The sequence below is a fragment of the Poecilia latipinna genome, unplaced genomic scaffold (assembly GCF_001443285.1).
Source record: "Poecilia latipinna isolate Pla-1442-1.1 unplaced genomic scaffold, P_latipinna-1.0 Scaffold11, whole genome shotgun sequence".
NCBI classification, from domain to species: Eukaryota; Metazoa; Chordata; class Actinopteri; order Cyprinodontiformes; family Poeciliidae; genus Poecilia; species Poecilia latipinna.
In genome coordinates, this window is record NW_015112627.1 from 69,716 (window position 1) to 96,596 (window position 26,881).

At 41.5% G+C, this 26,881-nt stretch overlaps 3 protein-coding genes across 7 annotated transcripts in view; 2 read left to right on the plus strand and 1 right to left on the minus strand.

Moving 5' to 3' along the window:
* The first annotated feature begins 156 nt into the window (after positions 1-156).
* Positions 157-18,549, plus strand: virma (vir like m6A methyltransferase associated). 2 transcript variants are annotated; one of them, XM_015029732.1, is made up of 27 exons: positions 157-252; positions 696-808; positions 2,378-2,464; positions 3,459-3,507; positions 3,588-3,750; positions 3,890-4,012; positions 5,425-5,667; positions 6,167-6,891; positions 7,313-7,450; positions 8,480-8,706; positions 9,192-9,719; positions 10,983-11,137; positions 11,219-11,301; positions 12,024-12,117; positions 12,235-12,623; positions 12,699-12,854; positions 12,929-13,164; positions 13,852-14,101; positions 14,187-14,404; positions 14,505-14,637; positions 15,336-15,476; positions 15,566-15,720; positions 15,830-15,926; positions 16,716-16,882; positions 16,963-17,312; positions 17,395-17,541; positions 18,243-18,549. In XM_015029732.1, the coding sequence occupies exons 1-27, from the start codon at positions 190-192 to the stop codon at positions 18,449-18,451; spliced, it is 5,439 nt and encodes a 1,812-aa protein (XP_014885218.1). In that variant the 5' UTR covers positions 157-189; the 3' UTR covers positions 18,452-18,549. The 2 variants fall into 2 exon arrangements, with proteins under 2 accessions (XP_014885218.1, XP_014885227.1); XM_015029741.1 differs by having other exon boundaries at positions 190-252; positions 5,425-5,637; positions 18,243-18,451.
* Positions 18,550-19,039: 490 nt separating this feature from the next.
* On the minus strand, positions 19,040-23,137 carry rnf41l (ring finger protein 41, like). Of its 3 annotated transcripts, none has more exons than XM_015029773.1 (7): positions 23,001-23,137; positions 22,656-22,894; positions 22,324-22,561; positions 22,092-22,231; positions 20,701-20,863; positions 20,465-20,585; positions 19,040-20,227 (listed from the first exon to the last, which is right to left on the minus strand). In XM_015029773.1, exons 3-7 carry the CDS (start codon positions 22,527-22,529, stop codon positions 19,820-19,822), a joined length of 1,038 nt encoding a protein of 345 aa, XP_014885259.1. In that variant the 5' UTR covers positions 22,530-22,561; positions 22,656-22,894; positions 23,001-23,137; the 3' UTR covers positions 19,040-19,819. The 3 variants fall into 3 exon arrangements, with proteins under 3 accessions (XP_014885259.1, XP_014885250.1, XP_014885242.1); XM_015029764.1 differs by having other exon boundaries at positions 22,324-22,536; positions 22,656-22,912; XM_015029756.1 differs by having other exon boundaries at positions 22,656-22,912.
* Positions 23,138-24,118: 981 nt separating this feature from the next.
* rad54b (RAD54 homolog B) overlaps positions 24,119-26,881 on the plus strand; it is a 20,264-nt gene continuing 17,501 nt past the window's right edge. The window contains exons 1-3 of one of the 2 annotated variants that reach the window (XM_015029794.1): positions 24,119-24,226; positions 24,751-24,898; positions 25,002-25,182. In XM_015029794.1, coding sequence (XP_014885280.1) covers positions 24,752-24,898; positions 25,002-25,182 — 328 coding nt within the window. In that variant the 5' untranslated portion in view covers positions 24,119-24,226; position 24,751. The remainder of the gene's footprint in view (positions 24,227-24,750; positions 24,899-25,001; positions 25,183-26,881) is intronic. The other variant, XM_015029786.1, reaches the window with a different exon arrangement.

Below are 26,881 nucleotides of genomic sequence, written 5' to 3' on the forward strand. Positions count from 1 at the left end.
ATAATAATAATAATAATAATAATAATAATAATAATAACAATTTGGCGTATTTATATATATTTTACATTTAGTTACATTCGATAGTTAATTACTGTTTTTGTTTGTTTTGAGTCGTTGTTTGTTGATTTGCACCGGATGTATTTACTTCCACCGGAAGTTTTTCTTCTCCCCTCCCAAAGTGAGGAAGCCATGGCGGGGGACACCTCAACGGAGCTTCTTTTTCTCGATACATTTAAGCATCAAAGCGCTGAGGTAATTCTGACCTTTGCATCTCAGTTTCGTCCTCTGTATTTCCTCCAGAAAAGCACGCATGCAAAACTCATATCGGTCTCATTTAGGACTTTTTGAGGAATGGTGCTCAAGTTTGAAGCTAACGATGCTAACTTGGCTAACATTAGCAGTTGTGTGTTTTTGCACATCTACCGGTCACAGTGGCTGCTTTTAAGTCGCGATTCTCAAAATATCGAATAAACTGTTGTGTCAACACTTTCCTTATATGTAACATGAACAAAATAGTCTTTTTAACTTCAGGTAGTACATTTATTTTTCGTCCATATAGCCTGTAGTTTGTTTGCTGGTTACCTAACATGCTAATGCTACAGTACAATAAAGAGCTAATCGTGTTAACACTAGATGATGCATTAGATGTCTGGTTTTTGTGATGCAGTGGATGACTGCTGTCCTGTGTTCTGCAGCTAACCAACGTGGATGTAGTGCGGTTTCCTTGCGGGGTTTTGATCACAGAGGTTCGGGTGATTCCTCCAGGGATCAAAGCTCACAGTAACTTACCTGACAACAGAGCATTTGGGTAAGAGCTGCTTCTTCACAACAGCCACCGGCTGAACAATTACTTGTTTCCTGTTTTAAATGTGTATGGTCTAATCAGATATACAATACCTTGCAGAAGTATTCGTCTAACGTTTTCCCTTTTTCAGTTTACAACCAAAAATGTTCATGTATTTCAATAGGATTTCGTGAGATGAATAACTGAACTTGAAGAGAAATAATAAAAAAAATTGTCTTTTAAAGTCTTTCAAATAAAAGTCTGTGAAGTGTGTCATGCATTTGCATTCAACCACTTGCCTTTTAAGGTCCTCTTGCTGCCAATAATAGCTCACCTTTGTATAATTTAATCTGAGTATAAATCCAGTTGTGCTATAAATGCCTCAGAGGTTTATTTTAGAACAGCAGTGAAAAAACAGGATCAGCACTCTGGCCAGCTCAGGAATAAAGCTAGGCAGAGGTCAAATAGTCAAGTCCGGTTTTAAGAGGGCAACCTGCAAACCTCTACATGGGTTTAAATCTTCACATCTGCAATTTGAAACTTGAAGTTGGCAGTATAATGCCGTGGAGATTCTTTTTCCAATCAGAAACTGAGACGTTTGGTTCAAGTTGATAGAAATATAGATGAAGCTACATAAGATGCAATCCTGGAGGGAAATTCATTTGAGACTGTGAAAGCCTTGAAATTGAGGCTCAGCTTTCAGCAGGAGGACCCTCAGCATAAAGTCAGAGCTGCAACAGTCAGTTCAGATCAAAGCAGATTCACTTTAAAATGGTTCAGTCAAAGTCCAGACATTGCAGAGAAGAACTGGTAAAACTTTCGGTCTCTATATATGCAAAGTTGGAAGAGACATGGCACAAGAGATGTATAGCATAAGGACATGAACATATGAACATACGCAGATGTGTGAAATGAGAATCCTAAAGGTCCTAATGTAGCTTTCTGCTGTATTAAATTACAAAATGTGAAAAAAGTTAAAGGGTTGTGAGTAGGCCGCCGGCCCACTGCAGATGTAGCTTCACTATTAAATATTCACTGTGGGAAAGTTTGAAGATAATTGACATGTTTGGGGTGTGTTTGTATGCAAGAGAACATGTGAGTTGGTGCTGATTTCTGGTAGGAATGTTGAGCTGTTTGTGATCTATTATAACCAAATGTAATGACTACGTTCTTATGAATGTGGAAACTTTAACAAATGGGGTTTGTCAGCTTTTAGTAAAACTCTGGTATGGATATATGTAGCCACTTGTTTTTCTTGATATTTTCAGAAAGTAGTTTTGGAGATTTTCTATTTTGGCCAGTACCTTTGCCATAAATTGCACCCCATCATTTTTTATTTTTATAATCATGTGAATTCCTCTCTCAGACTGCAACCCAACTTCCTCCATTATTATTATTGTTATTTTTATTATGTCACAGTTCTGATTACAGAGGCTCTCAGTGAAAATGTTACTGTACATGATTTATGTCTGTAGTCTATAGTAATAAAAACAGATAAGCCATTAAGTAAAATGTCAGGATGTTTAAGGATCAGCGTTAGCTGTCAGGGCAATAAGTTCAGAGGTCCTAACTGTGTGGTTACTGTATTTGCAGGGAGACGTCTCCTCATGCTTTTCAGTTGGAGCTGTTCTTCAACAATGTCACCAAACCCAACAGCCCCACCTTCCACAGGCTGGGCAGGTTAGGATTATTTCCACTCTCCCTTCTCTCATTTTGTCATCTTAAACCGTCTCGGACTCATTATCTGCATTTCCCGATCGCTTTAGATGGAAGAGTCTGTCCCACCTGTAGAACCAGTTACCGCAGCGTGTGGGACTGGTTTTCTTAGGTCTGTTGTGCAGCCATCCTTAGTGCTGCATCTTTGTTTGCTGCGTTGGCTAACCGGTCCGTCCAGAAACCCAACCCCACCCACACTGTGTCTGAAAGTGACACAAAAATGTGATGGTCTCATTGAAACGAGAGGTGAAAAGGAATGTTTTTTGTCTCGCCGTTTTATTCTGGCCGCGTAATAACCAAGATGCGCACAGCGGCTCCGGAGCGTAAACATTCATGTAGCGTTGCCTTTTTGTGAGGCTTACTGAGACACGCCCACGTTATTATATGTCCTGGGAACATCAGCAGGACAGGTTTGACTAACCTCGATGACTACTGTAGAAATATCGCCTCGGTATCTTGAGCAGATGCGACTGGGATGTTTTTAAATCAACATTTCTTGGACTGTGACTCAGTTAGCTGCTCATACTTCACATTATCGTTATATTCACATACAAGATTTTTCTTCTCGGAATGTAGTTCTGTTGTGATCACTTCGTCCAAAAACTATCTCTTCTTTTCTTCACTTCACAGGAAGTGTGTTAGGTGTCATGATATGACAACCTTGAGTGAAATTACCATGGTTTCATACTGTTTACACAAAAATCTCCCTAAAGGTAAAGCTCTTCGGCTCTGGTCTTTATAGGTGCCAGTTAAAAATGTTTCCCTGCTCCAGTCTGTCTGACTGAGGTGATTTATAAACCCTCTTTAGCATTTCCTTGAGCTTTCTGTATGAAGTCGGTATGTTTTTTTCCCTTTTGTTGGCAGAGGTGTATTATCAATTAGGCAAATTAAAATGTGTTTCTGTGTTTTCTTTTCATCATTTTGTTTTAATCATTCATGTTTCTGGTTTTATCCGCAGTTTGGAATATGATGAAAACAAGTCCATAGTCTTTAGGCCCAGCGGAAAGGTGACAGATCAGTTATGAAGCACATGATTTCTCTTCTCTGTGGTTGATTTGTGAATAATGATTTGACGCTCTGCATGCAGGTGAACACAGATGGGCTGGTGCTTCGTGGATGGTACACCAGCCTGACTTTGGCGGTCTACGGCACCGCCGAGCGTCCTCACGGACACGACCACGGTTCGCCTCCTCCACCGCCGCCGCCTCCCCCGCAACAGCCAACTGGGCTCAAGCGGATTATCAAACAAGGTGGAGCCTCTAAGCCTCCATTTAGTCTGATCTTTGCATCTGTTTCATGAAAGAATTTATATTTCTGTTCTCATAGACTTGTATTTATTTTTTTTTTCGCATGCTAAATGTTTCTGTGTTTATGTTTTTATTTTTAAAGAATGGGAAAAAGATGACCAGTATAACGGCAGCCCGCCCAGATCAGCACCCCGGGGGCCTCGTACTCCTCCTGGACCTCCACCCCCAGATGACGATGAGGAGGAGCAGCAAGTCCCAATGGCAGGTTAGATCTGAGCTGCTGTTTTATACATGTTCATTTAAAGTATACAAATGAATACTTTTGCAGAAGTTTATTATATAAATATACACCTTATTGCTTTCATTGAAGCTTTTTTTGCTTTTTATCACATTAGTACAATTGCACAATAATTATTGGATTAATACTCCTGCTAAACATTCCTGCTAAAAACCCGAGGAGCTGGTTAAACAACCACAACAGCATATTTATTAAAACTGTTTATTTGCTGTCCTTGAACGCAGCATGGTGAACAGTAAAACACTCCCTCTACTCATCTGGAATGATGCTCGCTCTTTTTATTGGATGTAATTAAGTTGGGGTGTAATTTTTCTGACTGATCAGATTTTTCAGCTCAAATCCAGTGACAGTCACAACTTGGCTAATAGGAAAAGAAGAAGAGGAAGAGGAGGGTGTGTTTTACTGCTTGTCATGCTGCGTTCATGAGCCTAAAAATAAAGGGGAATCTGGCTATGATCAGAACTACATGTTTTGTTGATTAATATATGCGTTGCTGTGATTGCTTAGTATGTTTTTGACAGAAATATGATGGCACATATTTATGAGGGTTTTTGACATAAATATGATGGCGCAGTTACGTGTTTTAGCTAGGGAAGCAAGTTATCAGTTAATCTGAAGTTGATTAATCTCATCGAGCAACTAACGATCAATTGATAAGTGGCCATTTTCTTAATAACCTGAGTTTTCTCTTCTGTCAGACTGGCTGATTGTCTTTCCATAACATAAAGGCCTACATTTTTCATAATATTCTGCATTTATATGTCAAACAGAACTGCTTAAAGTGCATTTTGCATCAAACACTGGACTCTGTTTGGATCGTTTCTCTTTCTCATTCAGACCGCCATCTTTATTTCTGTATCAACTGGCTCTTTTTATGGATGACCAGTGGCGTCGTCTTGTGGATGGTGGCCAAACTGCAACACTAATTTTAATTTAATAAGCCATTTATCTGGGGATGCACCGATTTATCGGTGCCGATTTATCTGTACCGATTTCCTTAATTTTGGGAGATCGGTGATCAGCCAATTTTTACATGTGAAGCTGATCTTATCCACCGATGTTATCAACCTCGGCAAAGGTCTAAAAATCAACCACTGTGCTTTTCTTTTCTCCCATGAGAGAAGTTTGACTGACAAACCGGCCGACCAGGTCATGTCTGCACATTTACAGTTAAGAATAGTTAATTGTTGCCAACTCAGCAACTTTCTTGATATACTGAGCAACATTTCAGACAAAAAAATGGTATTTGCCAAAATCGGAATCGGTAAGTTAGGCTATTTAAAAGATGATCGGTAATCAGCCATCGGCCAGAAAACTGCAATCGGTGCACCCCTACATTAATCAACTATTCATCGTAAGTTGTGCCGTCTGTTTTTCAGTGGGCGTGGTCAAAGACGAACCGAGCCAGGGCCGTGACGACTACCTAGAACCCGTGTCGCCTGAGCGTTCGCTGCCCGCCGACGAGCCTTTCTCCGACGCCGAACAAGAGGAGGAAGGGGAAGAGGAAGAGGAGGAGGAGCAGGAGGAGGAAGAAGCACGGACCGAGGGGAGCGTCCCAGAGGAGGAGGAAGAAGAGGAGGAGGAGGATGAGGGTGAGGACGAGGAGGAGGAGATGGAGGAAGGTAGGGGAGTTCTTGCGTGGGAGTGGGATAATCCACCCTCCCAAATGGACACCCGGAACCCCGCTCTGCCAGCCTTTGGGCTCTGCGTCCGTTTTGTCAGACGCCGCTTCGGCGGCGGTGGTGGCTCTGCGGGGAAAGGTTCCGTTTGGGACTGAGCAACAACTTGAGTGTTTGCTCAGGCATGCTGCGTCCATCTGCAACCGCTGGATGGAGCGTCGAGCTCCTTTCGGGAAGGCTTGTAGGTTGACCTTGAGTTGCAGCCGCATGGAAGTCTTCCTAATGCTTCCTCTCAGTCGGGACTGCGCATGTGCTTCAGTCGCATCATGCATGCCGAAACTAACCCTGCATGCTGGGGAGATGCTGCAATCAGGAAGTAGCTTCGTGAGCGTATGCAGCTGTGTTTGATAGAGGGGCCAAGCCGTTTTTTGTTGACCGCGCTCATGTTTATACAAACGTTTAATAGATTATTGCTAAACTTTTTGCCCGTCTTTTTGCCCAGGTGATGACGGCTATGAGCAGATTTCCAGTGATGAGGACGACTTGGACAATGGTAGCTTCAAGCTGCCCACCTTCGACATCGACTACACGCCCGAAGACCTCGCCTCCGTCCCTCCCGTCCAGTACGATCCATACGAACGAGAACTCAAACCGCTCGTCTACTTCACGCCGCCTTACAAGACTCGCTTCGACACCCAGCTAGAGAAAACCAGCGTAGAGGAGCCCAGAGATGCCGGTGGGACAGAAGGAGCGGCTGGCGGAGAGGAGGCCGAGGCCATCGCTCAACTAAAGGAGCTGCTGGCCGGTAGCGGTGAGGACAGAGACGCTCGATGGGTCACCGCTCTGGAGGAAGCTCCTGGACTCCTCAACAAAGGTTTAGCTTATCTAATCAAACAAGGAGAAGCCGAGGAGCCTGTCCGTGTTTTAGTCCTGTGGACTCTCCAGGCTCTGAGCATGGAGATCGCGCTCACGCAGCCAATCGCGCTGAACCTCAGACAATTAAAAACCGGCGCAAAGCTGGCGTCCTGCCTGGCCGAGTGTCCGCAGGGCCTGGCGGAGCTGCTGCGCGAAGGCGCCCTGAACGTGCTGCTGGAACTGCTGCATGCTGACCACGTCTCCTCCACCCTGAAGCTCAGCATCCTCAGAGCTCTGGACGCTCTCATCAGCGCCCCCGCAGGAGTCGAGGCGTTCCTGCAGGCTGGCAATTCAGAGAAGAGCGGCTATCAGGTTAGCGTGGTCTCTAAAGTAGCTTCTCTGACTTTTTGAAACCATTTTTCTTTGTTACTGATGAACACATGGATAAGTAAAAGCTAAAAGTGCAACATTTTTCTTTACAAATTTCCAAGTCAGGTGTATAAGGTGTGTATGAGAGAAACATTTAAAAACATGACATTTAGTTTTATTTTAATTGACTTGTCCCCGCTGTAGACACATCACAAGATATTAATAATAATAATAAATTATATAATAATTGATTGGAGTTGCCTTTTTTTAGTTTATCTGTATTGCTTTGTCTCACCTTAAAATGTTTGTGGGTAAAATATACAAACCCTTTTCAGAAATTGCTGATGTAAATTGACATGTTTAAATTTCCGATTCTGGAACAAAATGTGTTTTTGACGTTAATGTTGATTTGCTTGCTTCTCAGCGTCTGGTGCAGCTGTTCCTGCGTGAAGAAACCGTCCGGGTGATAAATGCAGGAAACGCCATTTTACAGAAGAGCCACATGTACGAGGTGCTTGTCAGCCTCCAACATGCAGCCGCAGCGTGGAGCGAACCACAGCAGGTGACGGCACACACTCTGTCCCAGTCTGAGAGAAACAGATTTGAACTTTGTGGACATGTAGAAATGAATTTGTCCTTTAAATGTGTCTTTATGCTTCCAGCTGAATCGATATGGAAAAGTCAATTATTAAAGAAGTTGTGTAATATAAAGAGTGTAATATGTGGTAGCTGTTCATCTTTGTCAGGAAATCACTGGTGGGAATAATTCTGTATATATATATATATATATATATATATATATATATATATATATATATATATATATATATATATAAAATATTGAACTTATTTTAAAACTAAATCTTTCCATATATTTTGCTTTTTTTCTAAATCGCAGTTTTTGGCCCCAGCTTCGGTACTTTTAGATATTTTTTCCTTTGGTGGAATTATCACCAGAAATGCTGTAGTACCCCTGGTCCGCCAGTAGGTGGAGTCAAAGTTCATAATAACTACAATAATATTTTAAACAGAAAAAAGATCAGTGTGCTCGGCTCAAGATTCACTGAAAATATTTGTAGTTCATGTTTTCTGTCACAGTTTCATCAGTTTTATTTAAGATTCAGTTTGTTTTCAAAGTTCATCAAGCGTTGGTCCTTTATTTAATCTTTTATTAGCTTAGAAGTCGTCCATGATCAGATTTTTTCTTCTCTTCTAACAAGCATGTTTTTGTCCAGATTTAAGTTTCTTTGCCAAGTTTCTAGTAAAGTTTGAACAATTTTAGCATTTTTGCAATTAAGCCAAGTGAGGATTTCTTGTTCCCTTCAGCTTAAATCAGTCACACAAGAAATTCACATCTGAAATGCAATTTCTCTAGGTTTTTTTTTTTACACTTTGCAATAATTGTTTTCATGGTTCAACTACACTATATGTAGACCTTCCCATCTTTGGTTTAAAGACACCCGTGTTATTTTAGAGTCGTCATGTAGACTGTAGCGATGCTAATCAGATTAAACTCATAACCACAAATTCTGAACCTAAAACGTCAGAATTTGGTTAAAATTGATCGTATATAACTGACTCTGATCCTCAGGAGGAAATTGAGGATGCTGAGAGTCCCATGGAGGAGGAGCCATCACTGAGCTCCGCCCCCGTTAGCGAGGCGGAGCTCGAAAGGCTCGCTGGGGTTTTGGAAGAGCTTCATCACCTGCTGGAGACGGCCCCTCACTGCATGGTGCAGCCCCCTGGGAAAGCGTTCCCAACTACGGCCAGAATAACCGGACCGCCAGAGAGGGACAACCCTTACCTGACCCTGTACAGGTACAGACACCAGCTGCCAAAATTGGATTGTTTCAATATGATAAATATTTATAATTCCTAATGGCTCAATGACTTATTGATCTGTTTTTTATATTTTATTTGTTAAACAACTTTTTTTTGTTGTTGTTGTTAAATTACTGTTTTGTTGTTGAAGCAGTCAGTAGTATAAAGGTGTTTGTGTGAGAGGGACATTTGAAAACATAAAATCTTGTTATATTTTAGTTTTTATGTTGTCATTGCTGTAGAATGTACTGTTATTAATGATTGTTATTAATAACAGTAACAATTTATATATAATATAATAATGAACATAAACATTTTTAGTTCATTTGCTTTGTTTTTATGTCCAAAGAGTGATGCTGGAGAAGTTGAGAACTTGCCTTGAAAAGTGCTTTAATTCTACGAGGGGAAATGTGCATAAACTCTGAGGTTAGCTTCAAGATGATCTTTGGGTAATCTGTGGTATTTATTTGCATCGTCTTCAGGTACATGCACGCGTGTCATTTCCTGGAGAGCACGATCGTGGTTCTGTCAGCGGCCGCTGCAGCCGGACACGTCGGGGTCACTCAGGCCATCAAAGAGCTCCTCCGCTTCCTGTCGCTCACGCAGCCCGGTCTGCTCTACCTCCTGGCCCAGGCCGCGCCCACAAATCTCCTGCTGCGTCTGCTGGCGTCGGTGGCAGAGTCTGAGGGTGACGAGAGCCCGCCGGCGGCAGGGGAGGGGGCCCTCACGGGGCCGGGCTTCGGCGAAGAAGGGTTTTGCATGTGGCTGATGCAGGCTCTCCACGCGCTGCAGGGCGTGTCCGAACTCATGAGCCACGTGGCTGCAGGGGGCGAAGGAGGGGCGGGCCTGGAGGAAGGGGACAACTCTGAGGTCCTGGCCACGCTCCACGCGCTGTACCTGATGACGTTCACGCAGACGGGCCGCAGCGCCGTGGCTCATGTTCTGAGCCTGGAGAGCAACCTGTCCTGCCTGGTCACCCTGCTGCAGCACCACAGCAAGGAGGCGCAGGGGTACGGCTGCGTTCGCCTCAGAGAGGCACCAATCAGGCGTCAGGATCCACCAGGTCATCCTTGATTAGACTCGGATCAGTGACCAGCTGATTAGGGTTGCAACTGATGATTATTTCAGTAATCGATTAATCAGTTATTCTGACGATTCATCAGTTAATTGGTACATCGTGCAGATCTTTCATTCAGCCACTGAAGCTTATTTTCTACAATTTTTGTAGAAAATATTGTAGGAATTCTGTGTGTGTTTTAGATATTTGAAAAATTCAAACATTTTTTAGATAATAAAATAACAAAACCTTAACAAGTATTTTTGTCTCGTTGCTAGCAAACTTGAAATAAGACAAAACTACCTGATATAGAAGCTTCTTGTAAGGAAATAATTCCTTAACATTGATGAAAAAGTTCTTGTTCTGTTGGCAGATTATTTAACTTATAACAAGACGTTCTTCCCACATTATAAGTTAACTTGTCTGGCAATACAACAATAACTTTTTCATCAATGTTAAGGAATTATTTACTTTAAACAAGCTTTTATTTCTTGCAGAAAAGTCACTTTTAACCCAGTTTGTCTTATTTCAAGTGTAATAAGATGTGTGCAGTCAAAACTGGACTCTCAAATAGTTCTGGTTAGAAAATATTTGCAGACAAATGAGGTTTCCTAAAATTTTAAGTGCAAAATATACATCCTTTTGGTTCAATTTTGAATTAATTACTGCCCTGTCTGTGTTGTTTTCAGTACATTTAATTTTTTTAAGTCTGTATACTACAGCTAAGGATTATTTCATTACTAACTTAGTTGACAATTATTTCAGTCATCAATCATAATTAATCCAAATAACCGTTTCATCTCTACAGCTGATCAAATACTGCAATACGCGATTTTGTTAAATATATTAAATATTAAAACTCTCTCAGATTTTGGCCTTAAACACATCAACCAACATCATCCACTCTGATGTGATTATTTGTGTTTAACAAACAAATAAAACGAAAGTTAAGACATAAATCAGGGTGATGTTGTAATACCTTTGTGTTTTATTGGATTTGAAAATAAGATGTCAACAAAAACAAAAAAAAAACCTGTAGCACCGTTTCTGTGTTTGAGTTCTCAGAAAAGCAAAACTCAAAATGGATCACAATCGAAATCCTCGGGTCAGACTGTAAAGAAACCAGCCTGATTGGTGCATCTCTGCTTTACTTTTTCCTTGCTCCTTTGAGTCCTTTTAGGTTTAACTTTTTTTTTTGTCTTTTTTTTCCTTTTAGTGAGGCCAAATCTCGCAAGGCGGTGACGTACAACTATGCTTGTATGTTGGTGTTAATGGTGGTGCAGACGTCCAATGAGCTGCGGATGATGGAGCAGTATGCTGCTCCGCTGCTCACCGTAGCCAAGGCGGATGACACGAATGCCAAGCTGCAGGGTAAATATCACCACAGTTTCAGTAATCTAGTGTTGGAGAAGGTTTTTAGTATCTGATTATCTGCGTTTTTATGTTCTGTAGAGCTTAGTAAGTGGTTGGAGCCTCTGGAGAAACTTCGCTTTGAGATCAGCAGCATTCCGACTCTCATCAACTACATCAAGCAGGTAAAGGTTTTCACATCAGTGCAACTTTAACTGAAGATGTTTTTGTTGTTTTAATTTGTTTTTGAAAGATTTTTATGTTGTGGTTTATCTTGTCATAAAGTGTAAAAGTACATAATTTCACTTACAAAATCGGGAAAATGTCTTGTTGAAAGTCAAATAATCTTCCAGTGCATCTAGTACCTCATTTAATCACCATTAAGGAATTACTGACTTAAAACAAGTTCCAGTATCTTGCTGGAAAGTTATTTGTAAGTTTGTCTTGTTTCAAATATGCTAAGATATTTACACTAGAAACTTGACCAGAAATACAAAATTAGTAAGATTTTGTGTTTTTGCAGTGAAAGCATTCAAACAAGACATCTGTTTTCAGATTGCAGTGCATTTAGTTGGGATTTTATGTGGCTGAAAAAAAATACAAAGTAGAGCAAATTTGAAGACAAAGAAAAACATGATTTTCAATTTTTTAATTTTTTTGCAAATAAAATCTAAAAGTGTGGGAACCATTTATATATGCAGACAACATTTTTTCTGACACCCCCAAATAAAATCTAATGCACCTAAAGACAGAACTGTTGCACAATCATTAACTCGCTTATGTCAAACCGGAACAGTTTTTGTTAGTTTACTCTTTCATTTGCAATAACTGAATGAAGCGATTCAGAAAATGCATATTGGCTAAAGAAGTGTGAATTCTCATAAATGTCCCGTTTGTTTGATGTCAGAATGTGGAAAATGTGTTGAACGCCGAGGGAACCGGGCTGGTCACCGCTCTGAGAGTTCTCTATCACATCGCCTGTCCGCCTCCTGCTGTTGAAGGTAGAAAACTAGGAATGTTTTAAAGGAGTAAAGGTCGCATGCAGGTTAATCTACTTTTATGTTTCGTCCGTGTCGTTTGTCAGCAGAGTGACCTCACTTGTCGCCTCCGTCCTGCAGGTCAGCAGAGGGATCTGAAGTGGAGCCTCGCCGGCGTCCAGCTGTTCTCCGGCGAGGGTCTGGACACGTGCGTGCGCGTCCTCCAGAAGCTGTGCGGCGTGCTGCTGCAGCCGTGGCGCGTTCACGGCCACATGGGTCCGACGCCGCAGCGCTGCATGATCCTGAGCGTGTGCATCAGCACGCTCAGGCTGCTGCGCACCATGCTGACGGAGCTGCTCCGCGGCGGGGCCTTCCAGTTCAGAGACACGCGCGTGGCCAACGTTCTGGTGACGCTACACATGATGGTGTGCTCCATTCCGGCGTCTGGGCGCCTGGACGGGGAGGAGACGAGAGTGCAGGCGCTCATCGTGGACGTGCTGCTCACCTTCACGCAGGGCGTCAGCGAAGAGGTGAGCGTGGGCTTCGCACAGGAAGCGAGAAGCTCCTGTCGGTCAGTTTGTTGAGACGAGCGTTCGTGTCTGCAGGTCACTCACACAGAGGAGACTCTGGCCAGCAACACCTGGTCTCTGATGCTCAAGGAAGTCTTGAATTCCCTTTTGAAAGCTCCTGAAGGTTTGTTCTCCGGCCTGACGCTGCTGTCCGAACTCCTGCCTCTTCCTCTGCCGATGCAGAGCACTCAGGTGACTCGCTGACCTCTTCGTCGCCCGCTGCTTTCATCACACGCCTGCTGACGTCCCCATGTCTCCCTCCGCAGGCGTTATCAGTCCAAGACGTTGCTATCGCCTTAAACACCAGGAAGCTGTGGAGCATGCACATCCGGGTCCAGTGGAAGGTCCTGTCGGAGGTGCTGAGGTGTGTGTGCTCCACCAGCTGCCCGCCTCTCCTGACCATGCTGAGGAGGGTCTGCGTCCAGCTGGCTGACCTGTCCTCGCCCACCGCAACGCTGGTCATGAAGACGGTGTTGGAGCTGCTGTCCGAGGAGCTGCAGCCGTGAGTGACGTTTATGTTCGGCTTACGTTCGTTTTAGATAAAGACTAAGTAAGATGTAAATGTAAAGTGGAAGGAGTGAGGTGTTTTTTTTTTTTTCAAAAGTCTTCCCAAATTGTTATCTGAAAAGTGTGGCATGTATTTGTATTCAGCCTCAGTTGCTCGGAGGAACTTTGATGAAAATCCGGTGTAACCAGTTCCATTCAGAAGTAGAAGTCACCCATTTGGGGGTTCTTGAAATCCTTAAAAATACTTCAATTCCAATTGGATGTTTTCAAGGTTTTGAAAGTTGCTGATATTTAATCTGCCCAGTTTTTATGCTTTAAGTAATGTTATTTAAGTTGGAGGGTCTGTTTTTATTAAATTAGTGTTTTGTCTGTAGGTGAGGAAATACTTCAACACACTTGCAGCTGTAATTGCAGCAAAAACTAATTCTACAGAGTTTTGACTTGGGAGGAGCTGACTACAAATTCAAGCCACACTTTTCAGATTTCTGTTTGAAAAATCTTTTGAAAACCTTGCACTGTTTTCCTTCTACTTCCCAATTACGCTCTAGTTTGTGTTAATCTAGGACAGAAATGTAACGTAGTGAAAAAGTTTAAGACATTTTCAATGTTTCGCTGGGCCTCCAGAGATGTTTTTGATTTATACTGTAAACGTATGTCAATACCTGCGATTTACTACCTACAGGGCCGAGGGGAAAAGTGTTTGCTGGGGTCAAGTCCTGCGTCTGCTTTCGCTGCTGGACGCTCTGGTGTCCCAGAGGGCTTGCAAGAGCTCCACCCTTCACCTGCTGTCCGGCTCCGTTTCTGGAGACGAGCAGGTGGCGGACCTGTTTCCTCTGCTTCTGTCTCTGCTGGTGCCCCCAGCTGGTCACTCGCTGCAACAGCAGCAGTGCAGTGTGTTAGTGGGGACAATACTGCAGTCACTGTGTGACCAGGTAGGAGGAGCTCCTCTGGAGAAAAAACATAGTTTTCTTTAAGTTAAACTCCCTTCAGATGTCCATCGCTTGTTGTTTTTACCAGGACATTTCTCTGGTGGTGCTGCCACCTGGTGAGGGCTGCGTGTCGGAGGCTGAGCAGCTGGCTAATGCACTTCCAGGCCGAGACATGATGTCCTCGGTGTGTAATTCCCTGTTAGAGGTTTTAGGGAATAAAGAGGCCAGCATCCCTCTGCTCCTCACCTGCATCAGGACGTTGACTTTCCTCACAGAGCACGACTACGGAATCTACCACCTCAAAGTGTAAATGTCAAAGTTTTCCTCTGGTTTTTTCCACGTTTAATCCATTCTTCAGGCTTTGGCATCGTCTTAGATTCATGTTTTCTCCCTTAATTCCCTTCAGCACTTTGAGGAAACATGGTTCAGAGGTGTGTTCGCTGCTGAAAAGGCTGGTGGTTTCCTTCAACAAGGACTCGACAGATCTGATTTCAGCTCTGCTTGACTTTCTGAGGCAAATCCTAAACACGGAAACAACGGTAAATTCAGCTTAAATAACAGAATGAGACCAGTGATGAAAATGTAATCACTCTGGGTACAAAGAGCTGATTTTTCTAGAGCAGACATTAAGTCACTCAAGTGAATCATCTGGTAACCGAATGTCGTACACTGCAAAAACATAAAATCTTACAAAGTATCATGCAAATATTGTTCTACATTAAAAAAACAAAAACAGAAAAAAAAACGAAGTTACAAGTAACTTTCATTGTTTTGAATAAAAAAAAATTCTTATTATTGTTGGAAAAATAATAATTGTTCCATTTTTCCAGTGTTATAAATTAGATAATATTTCAAATATCCAAAAATAAATAAGCAAAGCAACCAAATCAGTACATAAAACAGAAATAAAAAAACACTTTGAACCAAAACCATAAATAAAATCAATTGTGATGCCTCACTAAGCAGAATTTTGCTTAAGAAAATAGTAATCAGAATGGAAATATTTTTAATTTATCATGCAATTAATTCATTCGTTGCTTTATTGAAGTGCACTTAATGCTACAAACGAGGCGTTCTCTGTATCTGCTGATTTTTACAGGCTGTTGATGCTTTGGTAACTTAACTTTCCTATTAAAAAAGAAATTATTTTAGGGGAGAAGAAACAAAACAAAACATCTTGAAATTCAGACATATTTGCAGTAATCAGTCTGAATTGTGAACTTCAATTTGTTTCCAGTGTGCAGAGGAAGGCCAGGGCTCCAGTGAGGAGCCTGCCTGCGTTGCTCCACGCTTGCTGTCGAGCTCAGAGATGAAATCTCTGCTGCAGTTTGAAGACTCAGAGTCTCATCCACTAACGGCCTTAGAGAAGCTAATCACGGTACGCATGATGCTGCCACTGTGCAGGCGTGTCTTTATAAAGCTCGGCCTGGACTTGATGTGCAAGCTTTCTTGCTCGTTTGTGTTCAGAAATTATGTAAAGAAGACGATTCTCTGGAAACCATGATGGAGAACGTGATGGTCCTGAAGCAGACGCTGGAGACGGCCACAGAAAGTCCTCCGCCGTCAGAAACAGAACCCGTTCTGCCCGCACCCGAAACGCTGGCAGCCCAGTTCAACCACAGGTCGGTCTCTTGAACTGTGTTCGTAAGCATGAAAAAACTGGCTCACAAAATGATTAAGAAAATAATCTTGCTTAGCAGTAAAGGTGCTATGGTTTGATTTCCCCTGCAGGACGGTGTTTATTCTGTCAGAAGCTCTGGATGAGCAGCTCAAAGCTCTCTGGTTCTCTCCTTTCCAAACTGATGACATAGAAACAGATCTGGACATGGTGAGTTTGAAATTGGTTGAAGATTTGAAGGTTAGATTTGAATCATTGGTTCAAATGATTCAAATCTAACATGTGAACCAATGGTGGATTTGTAAGGTTTTTCTCCTTATTCTGCTTAATATTTTGTTACATTCCTCTTTTTTTATTGATGAGAAATAATTAGGACTGTAACTAACAATTATTTTAGGAATCAATTATTCTGATAATTAGATTTAAAAAAATGGGCATATTTTACAGATTTTTCATTTAAGCCTTTTTTTATACAATCCTAAAAATGCATTGTTGACAAAATAAACAAATAATTTGGTTCCTTTCCTGAATAAAAAAATAAATGTTATATTTCCTTAAATGCAATAACAGCCTTTCTTTGGTGAATTTGAACCGGGTGAAGCTGAAACTATACCACTTGAGGAATTTTGACTAAGACATGTTTACAGACAAAAGTGTTTTTTACAGACAAAAATGTATAAATAGTTTGTAAAGTTTTGCCTTAATAACTGTTGGGAATATGTTGGGGGGGTTTTCAGCAATTGGCCTTTTTGAGTCTATGTTCTCTAGCTAGCGAGTAATCAATTACTGAATTGATGGTTATTTCAATAATGGATTAATCCGACTAATATCAGCCATTGCAGCAATTTTGCAGAATTATTTAGGTGACTGTACTCTCTCAGGGACATAATTATTAAAGAATTCAGCATGTATATTTATTTTTTTGTGCAGTTTTTCTTTTTAATCTTAAGTGACAGAAAGACGTCTCCCATCTGGTTTTGTTTCTGAACCTTGCTTCAGGTGAAGGTGGATCTGGTGGGTTTGGCTCAGGAGTGCTGTCCGGAGCTGGACCTGAAGGCCGAGCTGGAGCGCTCCTTCCTCTCTGAGCCGTCCTCTCCCGGTCACACGAAGGTCGCCAAAGGTTTCCGACTGGGCAAACACAAACACGAGACGTTCATCACATCCAGGTGCAGCGCCGGCGTAGCTCCACGAGTGGTTGATTCGGTAACTTTACAGAAAGTTTTAAATCAACGCTTTCTCTCTGCAGCGGTAAATCCGACTACATCGAACCTGCTAAAAGAGCCCACATCCTGCCGGCGCCGCGCGGCCGTGGAGGCCGAGGAGGGTTTGGTCAGAACGTCGCCCGGCCCCATGATATCTTCCGGCTGCGCAAACAGAACACTTCCCGCCCTCCCAGTATGCATGTGGACGACTTTGTGGCAGCGGAGTTTAAAGACATTGCTAACCCACTTGGGATTCTGCCTCCCAAACGTCTGCCAAAAAGCGCTCCCAAGCCCCCCACCAGAGGGCTGTTTACTGGCAACAGAGGCAGAGCAGCTTTTCACAGCCAAACTCGCTTTTTCACCCCACCGCAGCCTAAAGGTGTTCTGCTATCAGGTGACGTGTTTATCTGTTTGAACTCCGAACTTCTTTAGCTGAAACAGTAGAGGGTAACGAACGCCCGTTTCTGGTGCTGCAGGTAACTACGCTCGGAGAGAGGGAGGCCGGGGGTCGTCATGGAGCGGCCAGGTTCCTGCTGTGACCCACAGAGGAACCTACAGTGAACCCCGCGGAGGTCAGAGCAACTTCGCCCGAGGACCTCTGCCCTCCCGACAGCTGCCTGCGAGTACGTTCACTGCAAAAACACATTCCTACACAAGCATCTTAGCTAATTATAACACAATTAAGAAGTTATTTTTAACAGTAAAACTCATTTGTTGTGTAGGTTTAACAAACTGAAATACTATACGTCTAATATAGGTTTAGGAGGAAGATATTATAAGTTTATACTTCCTTCTGCTCTTTTTCTTTCATGATTTTGTTTAGTTGTCACATGAACTATTTATATTTAATGCGTGAATTTAATAAAAAAATAAAATTAAGGTTTTAATTCATTTCATTATTTATTTGAACAAAGTTAAAAAGTAACACATGCATATCTTAATTAGGGAACCCACACCAACAGACTGATATGTTTGTAAAGTCATTCAATAAAGAGTTCATAAGATTAAAATTAGTTTCAATCGATTAATGTCGTACAGACATTTCAGTGTTGTAGTTTGACCGCCATCCAGAAGAGGGCGCCGTTAGTCATCTTTATCAAGTTGAACTTGATACAGGAATTAAAAATGGCGGCCATGCAAAAAAAAACGGGGAAGATAAACGTACTCATGTTCATGGTTCAAACGGCGTCCGCTTTGGGAGGCAAAATGTTTGCTTTGAAACATAAACTCTGGTGAAGCTCCTTAAGTTTCACGTCAGTAGCGCTCATTCACCGCATTGCTCTAAGACCCATTTGTTGTTGTTTTTTTATGTTTCGCCCTACAGGTGCTTATCGGCTGGCCATTCGGGATCGAGCCCCGCGGGGCCGGGGAGGTACGGGACTGTCGTGGCTCGGTGCAGGGGGAGGCGCCGGGGCCGCAGGAGGAGGAGGTGGAGGAGGAGGAGGAGGACGGGGGTCTCAGGGGAGCAAGTTCAGTGGCGGGGGAGGCAGTGGAGGTGGGAGGGGGAGACATGTGCGCTCTTTCACCAGGTAAATCCACCTGGGCAGTGACTTCAGCCTCTCATGGGCTACAAACGGACCAATCAGGACTCATGTTTGCCGTCTCCATGGAAACGTCTTGGCTATGGTGTCACGACTTCGTTGAGATGTTTTTTTGTTTTGTTACAGAATAAAGTTGGCAGTGACTGAATCTGTGTTTTATTAAAAATAAAAACTGGCTGAGACTGAACAAAATTAAATGTTCAGAAGCACTTATTCGCAATTTCATCCAGTTCAAGCTTGTAACGTGAAAAACAGAGATAAAAATGACTTAACACCGAAGGAGAATTAGAAATCAAAGATGAAAAGATTCTATTGAAATCCATCCTTTTTGGATTTCAATATAAAACAAAAATCATGGATGTTACTCTGTTTCATTTTTCTACAAGAAATATAGATCAAACACAATTGTTTCATTCAAATTATAAGTCATTTTTAAAATCCTCATTTGTTAGTCAACAGAAATCTGGCAAAATGTTTGTTTCCATTCAGTCTGCTTTGGCACAAAAACAAAACAAAGATTCCGATTGCAGCTGACAGGAAGGAAGCTTTTGTATGCAAATGGCCAAATTAAACCCTAAAAATGAGAATACAAGATTATCGTGGACTAAAGAGAAATCATGAATTGATGGATATTTGAAGATGAATAAACTGCTTTGGACAATAAAAGTGGGAAGATAATTGTATTCCTTGTATTTCATAAGAGATCTTGAAACATACAAACAGGTATGCGCATGTAGGTTGCATTTCATTCAGCTTTATTTGACTAATTTCCTCTCAAAATGCTCGCAAAAGCATTGGCTACAAACTCAAAATGTCTGTCTGGATGTTGGATTAACATGGATTAAGCTCACTCCCTTCCTGAAATGACTCTCATAGTACAGCTAAATAAATACTAATGAACATTCCTAGGTAATTTATAAACCAAACCCAAAACAATGAATCATTCTCAATATTGTTCCATAAGTTTATAATCGTTTTCTTACAATGACTAACCAATGATTTTCTACATCATCCAAATATTATTGTAGTTTTACTCAAACTGAATCATACATCTGCTGTAATGTGATTAATTCATCACATTTGAAACTTTTATTTAGCAAATCTTTACATTTCAACATGATTAATGATTAATAAACTGACTAAATTGTTCCAATATGGATGCTCCGCTTCCAGTCCCTGTAGGAATAGAGGTATGAAGACGAAGTAACGATATGTCAAAAGTAAATCGTTTTGTTATTTTAACCAATAATTTATCAAAACTAGTGCACAGTACAAAAGCAGTGTATTTTGATTTCTGCTGGAACTTGCAAATAAAAAAACAGATAAATTACAGATGGAGCCGTCTTCAGTTCCAGTGGGTTCAGATGACTGTCACCTCGCGGCTCTTCTTCTTGATGCAGTCCAGGGTCAGACTCCGGGTGCCGCCCTTACGGACTCCTTCCCCAAGCTGAGGTGAAGCGGGAGGGCCTGCAGCACAGGGAGCCTGAGCTGAGTGCAGAGACAGGCAGGAGGCGTGCAACGAGGCCTCCCTCTGCTGGTGTCGAGGTGGATCTGCGTGAGCTTCCCAGCTGGATGTCTGCTGGTCTTCTGCAGGCTGATGATCCCCGCCTGCCTGTTCGGCGGGAGGCTGACTCCTGGTTGGCTGGATGTCTCTGAGGAGCTCCAGCAGCTCTCTCTTCTCCAGCTCTACCTCTGCCAGTTCCTGCCTCCTCAGACGCTCTGCTCCCAGCAGGGCACGCATGTCGCACACCACACGGGACAACTGACCCTGCAGGACGAAAAAATAAAATAAAATCATCCCATCAGACACATCTGTGAATAAATCACTGCTTCAGTAAGAACTGTTTCAACCTGAACCCTCTAGAGAAATAAGAGAGAAATCTCTATGTACTTTAGTTAATGTTAGGGATGCAAACAATTCGATATCGATAAGATCAATCAACTTTAGATTAACTCATTAATCGATAACTTGAATCCTTAAGTCTTGTGCACTTCAGTATTTCACCTTGAGCTCCTCCACTTCACTCTTCAGCTGCGACTCTTTCTGCACCATGTGTCTCCTCTGGGAGTCCAGCCGAGACTCCATCTCTCGTCTCACCTCCTCCACCTTGCACAGCATCTCAGCCCTGCGAAAAACAAACAAACAAAACAACAACAACAAAGTGGCAAGATCAGAAGGGGCGCTGAAGCATAGTTGTGATGTGACAAAATGTGGGAAAGTTCTGGGGTGAGGACACAAACCTCATCATGTCCACCTCCAAGCGCAGCTCTGCCACACAGTTGTGCTGCGACTGATCGATGGAGTGGAGAGTGTGACCACAGCCGTTGGGACACTCTCTGCTGCGGAAGTTGCATTCGGACAGGTGGGCCTCCAAACCTCGCCTCTCCACCTGCACCGGGCAACCTGAGAGGAGAACGCCACTGAAACCCCCAGTAAATCCCCAGCTACACGAAGAAGTTTTGCTGCTTTTTAAGGGTTGAGTTTTGTTTGCAGACAAGAGTTGGAAGAAAGGCCTTTAGTAGCAAGAGTAAACAAAAAAGCAGAAAGTGTGAGGCTGTCTAATATTGATCCCTTTGTCAGTCTATCTCTGCTTTACTTATCTGTATTTAATGATCATTTTGTAATATTTACTGGAAAATCAAAAATGTGCTTCCTTTTTTGTGTGATCAGTTTCGATCTTAAGTGCACATATTCATAATGGGCATTTATACCTTTATTTTGGATTCTTAATGACCCATTTGAGCCAAATAGATGATCAACATGTGAATTTATCAAACTATCAACATAACATCAACAAATTTTAAAACTATAGCCTCATGGTGAAGTTGGGAATAAGTGATTAAAATTTTGAATAAAACAAATATTTTAAAGCTCAAAACAAGACTTGTTCATTTGCAAAATTTAAATGAGAAGAAATAGAGCAACCAAAACATGTTTCATCTTTCAGAGATCCACTTAACACTACTTTGAAGAAAGATTTGCCAATTTGTGAAACGTGGTGAGCGCTGACAAAAAAAGAATACAAATTAAATATGGCAGAACTTCTAACATCTTGTAACAAGATCAGGAGTAACACTTTACTGGATGTAGAAGAAAGTGATTAATGCAAAATTTCTCAGTTTCAACCACTTAAATAGTAGAATGCTTGTGATAAGCATCTAGTTATTTTTAAAATCGGCAAACTCCACAGCAATTAGACAGCAGCAGAAATAACGGATGCAATTTTCATAGCACTGCAAAAAAAACTAAAATAAAAATAAAAAATCACACTGCATGTTCACACTTTATCACTGTACCTACCACATCGGTAGCAAATGTACTCTCCACCTGACAATGACATGTTCACAGTGACATCATCATGGGTTAAAAAGTACATATTTTATATGCATTACGGCTTATCAAATAAATATAGATCCCAGAAAAATTTTGTGTTCGGTCTCTGGGGGGGTTCAGCGCCATGACAACAGACGAGCCACCTGTTGTTCAGCTTGTGGTTTCACGTTACCTTTGTTGCCTACACTTCCATGGCGATAACCACTTAACTTTACAGTAGGTAATATAAATTGAAACAATGAAAAAAAAAGATCACCTCGCATATGCCTGGCCTCAGCTAGGAAGTGTTTTTTCTTACCTGTGTTGGAGCAGGCTATGAAGGAAAACTCGCACTCATCCTCATGTGAGTGGAGGCTCTCCAGGGAGCAGACCACCTCGCACCCCTGCCCTGCGTTCACACAGCGGATCTGCAGCCGGTTCAGGTCGTTGCGCATGTACCTGCCATTAAACAACAAGCAGAACCTCCCAGATATGCACGACCCTATAAGCAGTGAGTCATTTGGAGTGATGGGTGGGCTGCAGGGACCCACCTGTACAGCGGTCTGAGACTGCTCACATCCAGGGGCAGCCTGTCTTCAGGACAGGAGTGGTGATGGAGCAGCCAGCTGCTGATGCAGGCGCTGCAGTAAGCATGTTCACATGGCGCCTGGAGGGGGCGCTCTAGCACGTCTCGACACACGCAGCAGAGCAGACCGTCGTTGACGTAGCCCACAAACCTCTCCAGATCAAAGCCCATCCTGCAGCTTCAGAGGTCACACAGGTCATGCACTGCAACAAGAACAACAACAAAAAAAAAAAAAAGAAAAAAAAGCTGGGAAGGAAATCCATTCATGTTTCTCCTCTCACTAAAACATTATCCTACCTGAAAGGTTAATCTTAACTTCATCCAACTCTTCCTTCTTCTTCTTCTTCTTCTTCTTCTCTTCTTTGGTGTTTGACTTCACATGCACCTGCACAGGTAACCTTCCCTCTTCTCTTGTTGCTGCATGCTTTCCTCCTTCATCCCTTCTCTTCACTCCATCCAGATCCAGGTGAGGGTCTCCTCTCCTGCAAAGCCCTCCCCTGCCTTTTGTGAGCGTGCGTCTCTGCGGGGAGGTATCCCTGACAACGGCCAGACAGCTGTTAGATGAGATCAGATGAGGCAGAATTACAGCAACAGAAAAACTCAGTCAAGAAGAGAGAAACGGATGCAGGACGTTTCACTTACTGCCTAAGAATTAAAGCCGTGTTGGGACATAGCCATTAGAGATCATTGCCGGTTCTGTCTCTCTTTAATGACCTGCCGCGTCCCGAGGTTTCTCTCTTTCTGTCCGTCTCTGGATGTGGGATTAACATGGATTACACTCTCTCCCTCCCTGATTGGATTAAAGAGCACACAACATCAGATGACACAAAACACACCAGGACAGGGGTCAGAGGTCATCCCCCCTCTTATAGGTTAGACTAAGCAGAGAAATAGTAAAAGAGCTACAGAGCAAAAACTGTGAAATAAGCCGTTTCTTACTTAAATGTATCTGAAATTTTAACGAACCTAGATGTGTTGAGAGAACACAAAATGCATCTATCAATGATAGAAAATAGTTAACAGCTACAGAACTGGGCTTAATTGTGGTGGTCCTTAAACAGACTGTTTACTTTTACAGTAAAAGGTTAATTTCCTTATAAACAACTGTATAGTTATTATTCAAAATGTATAAATGCTCAATGCAGGGTTTCACTAAATTATGAGAAAGTGAGCAAAACAAAAAAAAAGAAAGAAAGAAACTAACCAAAAATCAACAGTGGAACTAATTGTCCATTAAGCCTTTTGAGTAAATGTGTCTATGGATTTGGATGTGAATTTTATTCTAAATTAAACATTGGTCCCTCAGGCAATTAAAGTTCAGAAAGAACCACCAGCAATAAATAAATACACAAATAAAACTTTGTGATAATTCCTGTGTACGTCACTAGTCCACAGACACACATACGCACATTAAGGCAGTTTAGAGAGACCAAAACCCCCCAAACATTAAAGGACTTTGAGCAGATGGAGAAAACTAAAGAATATCCACATATTTATATGTAAACACTTACTTTGTTGCCCACGGAAGACTAATAAATAGTGGTGTGATGTAAACACGGATCTAATCGAAAGCTAATATGTCTATTTTAAACATATTAAGCATTTAAAAATATCTTTTTAGACAGAAAATAATCGTAAAACCCCGTCAACGGGGTTCCGACCCCACCTTTGTGTGCCTCTGCCACTGTGGTAACGTTAAAACCAAACACACCTTTTTCATTTTGGCCACGCCTTCCGGAAGCGTTAAACCAATCAGATTCTTTCCGCTGTTCAGCGGGAGAAACAACAGAAATGAGTCCAGAGTTGTAACTTGTAGCTGGTTGAGTTTCGGCTTTTATATGCTGTAATATAACTTTAATCTCATCAAGGTATGTACAAGGCGTCGACTAAAATTGTTTTATGCCCGAGTTTAAACTCTTTTAACTCTTTCAGTAACTGTTATTCTATAGCTTTTTGGCTAGTTTACTAACCTGGCGCGCCGATTAAACAGGTTGACGCCTTTACCTTCTCCTGATAGATGGGTTAAGAGAGTAATGGCACTTATTTGTTAAGACAAACTGCAGAATATGTAAAAAAAACAAAAAAACTGTTAGCTCGGTTACATCATGGGGAAATGCTAAACACCATCAGATGTTTGTTTCAGGTTGTTAGCTTGGTGGAATGAAATGTATTATAAACAGACTGTTCTGCATTAGTTGAATACTGACAGCATGGTAAAGGTGGTGAAAGCTATAAGATTATTCATCCCACAGCCTCCCGCTTGCAAAACACACTAAGGTGTATTTAGTTTTAGTTTACAACAAGAGCAGGCACAGAAGATTGGATAACTACTTGATCATGTAATGATTTTGTAAGTTTGCCTATATTACAGTCTTTGTGTTTATGCTTGAAGGATGCGACGCTCAGGAGCTCCCAGTCAGCTTTTGGGTAATGCTGTGAAAAAACCTCGCTTTGTGCCACTAGGAGGATCTGCTTCATGCCCTGTAGCAGAATCAAAGCCTCTAGCCCCTAAACTTGGCTTGGGAAATGCTCTGGATAAAGTAAGTTTGTCCTAACATTTTGTTCCTGAGATGCTATGATGGAAAACACATTTTCAAATATTGGTGCATTACGTGTTTTTGCTCTCTAATTCATATCTTGCAGGTCCAGAGAGGTCTTTCAGCAGCGGTTGTGAATAAATCAACCTGCAGTGTTCAGGGTCAAACAGGTCAGGCTGCTTCAGGTTTGTCCAAAGTGCTGGCCCGTGTTCTCACTGCAACAGAGAGTAAAGAAAATGAGGACGAGACAAAAAATGAAGTCTGTGCAGAGGACATGAATGTTTCTGGTGAGGAAACTCTTATTGATCTGGTTTTGTTTGTTTTCTTCATTTTTTTTTTAAATTCTTTTGTATGTTGAAAATGGCAGAAACATATTTAGCTTGGAAATTGCCCTAGAATGACGTGTGCAGGGAATTGGCACTGCAAAAATAAACTGAACTAAAAGAAGATGCTCTTTGAAAGCTTAATTAAATGAAGTGATTCGAAATAGAGAGGCTTATACAGGTAAAAAGTTACAGATTTGTAATTGTTTCTGACCAGTTTTGAGATGAATTGTTTGCTGCCGTTAAGAGTTGCACCAGGAGACAGATCTAAACATTTTAAGTAATTGGTTGCTGCCCTCATATCACCAGCATGTTTCACTATGTGCAAAGAAAAAAGGTATGGAGATTTAGAATTTACACATTTGCAACAGAGTGCAGCAAATTAGTTTAGATATCTGGTAGATACCTTCTTGATTTAGGATGGCGTTTCAGATTTGACCCACCAGGTGGAGGCAATGAGGCAACAGAGGATTTTCTGGAGAGATTATCTTGTTTCCAGCCTGTGGGGTTCCCCAGAATCCCCAGGAGCAGCAGCAGGAGGTAACTAGAAAGAGCTGGGGTATGAATACCTGCTAAAATTACAGCTCTGTGATTAATGTGTACGATAGCAAAACAACAGAGTTTTTTAAAGGTTTTTACTCGGGTAATAATGGCTAACTAAAAGAGCAGAACAAACAAATACAGATTTAGGCAGGAACACTTGGAAAAAGAAGGTTCTTTTGGAAAATAATCCTTTAAAAAAAACAACCTAAATGTCAGTCTTCATTTCTGCTTGAAAGTGTTTTACCTTTTCTTTCCTTAGTTGGGTCCTTTCTACCCACCCACTTTTGCATAGTGAAGAATGGCAACATGATGAATCCTGATGTAGAAAGTTCACTGTTACAACGCTCTATGTTGTGTGTGGACATTTGATCACTAATATTACATGTTATTAAATCCATATTGGTGCAGGATAAGGTAAGGTAATTTTATTTATATAGCACATTTTCAGCAACAAGGCAATTCAAAGTGCTTTATATGAATTATTATTATTACATAAAATCTGTCATATAAATTTTGTTCCTACTAGGTGGTAGATTATAAAGTTCCTATGGAGTCTGCTTAAGTATTTTTCAGATCTGGACAAGTATGTGAAAAGAAAACGGATTGTGGGAAAAATATTGCTTTTTTTAGATTTGATTCCCTTTACTATTTTCTAAAATATCAATCCATCCAAAAATCTGTCATGACTTCATATTGAATTTATGTGTTAGTACTTTAAAGACATGATTTTCACAGTTTCTGAAATGAATAATTGTAAACTCTTTGTGAGACTGTTGGTTCTGATCCAACAAACTGATAAAAAAAAACTAATATTCATATTATAATTCAAGGCTGGAATTTCATGAAAGAACTTGCAATGTCAATTTGGCAGCAACATGCTGGACAGTCATTTCAGAAATGACTGCATTCTCAATGAAGAGAATAATATATACAATATGATGTTGATGAATGCAGTGGAAATGCAGACAGTTTATTATACAAGCCTGACCTTTGAACCTTTAAGATTAAACTTTACTGACATCTTGGATCCAGACAGAGATGATCTGATTGAAATTGAAATTTATTTCGAACATGATACAAAGATAAAAAGTAATATAGTACACAATAAGAAAAGTGAATA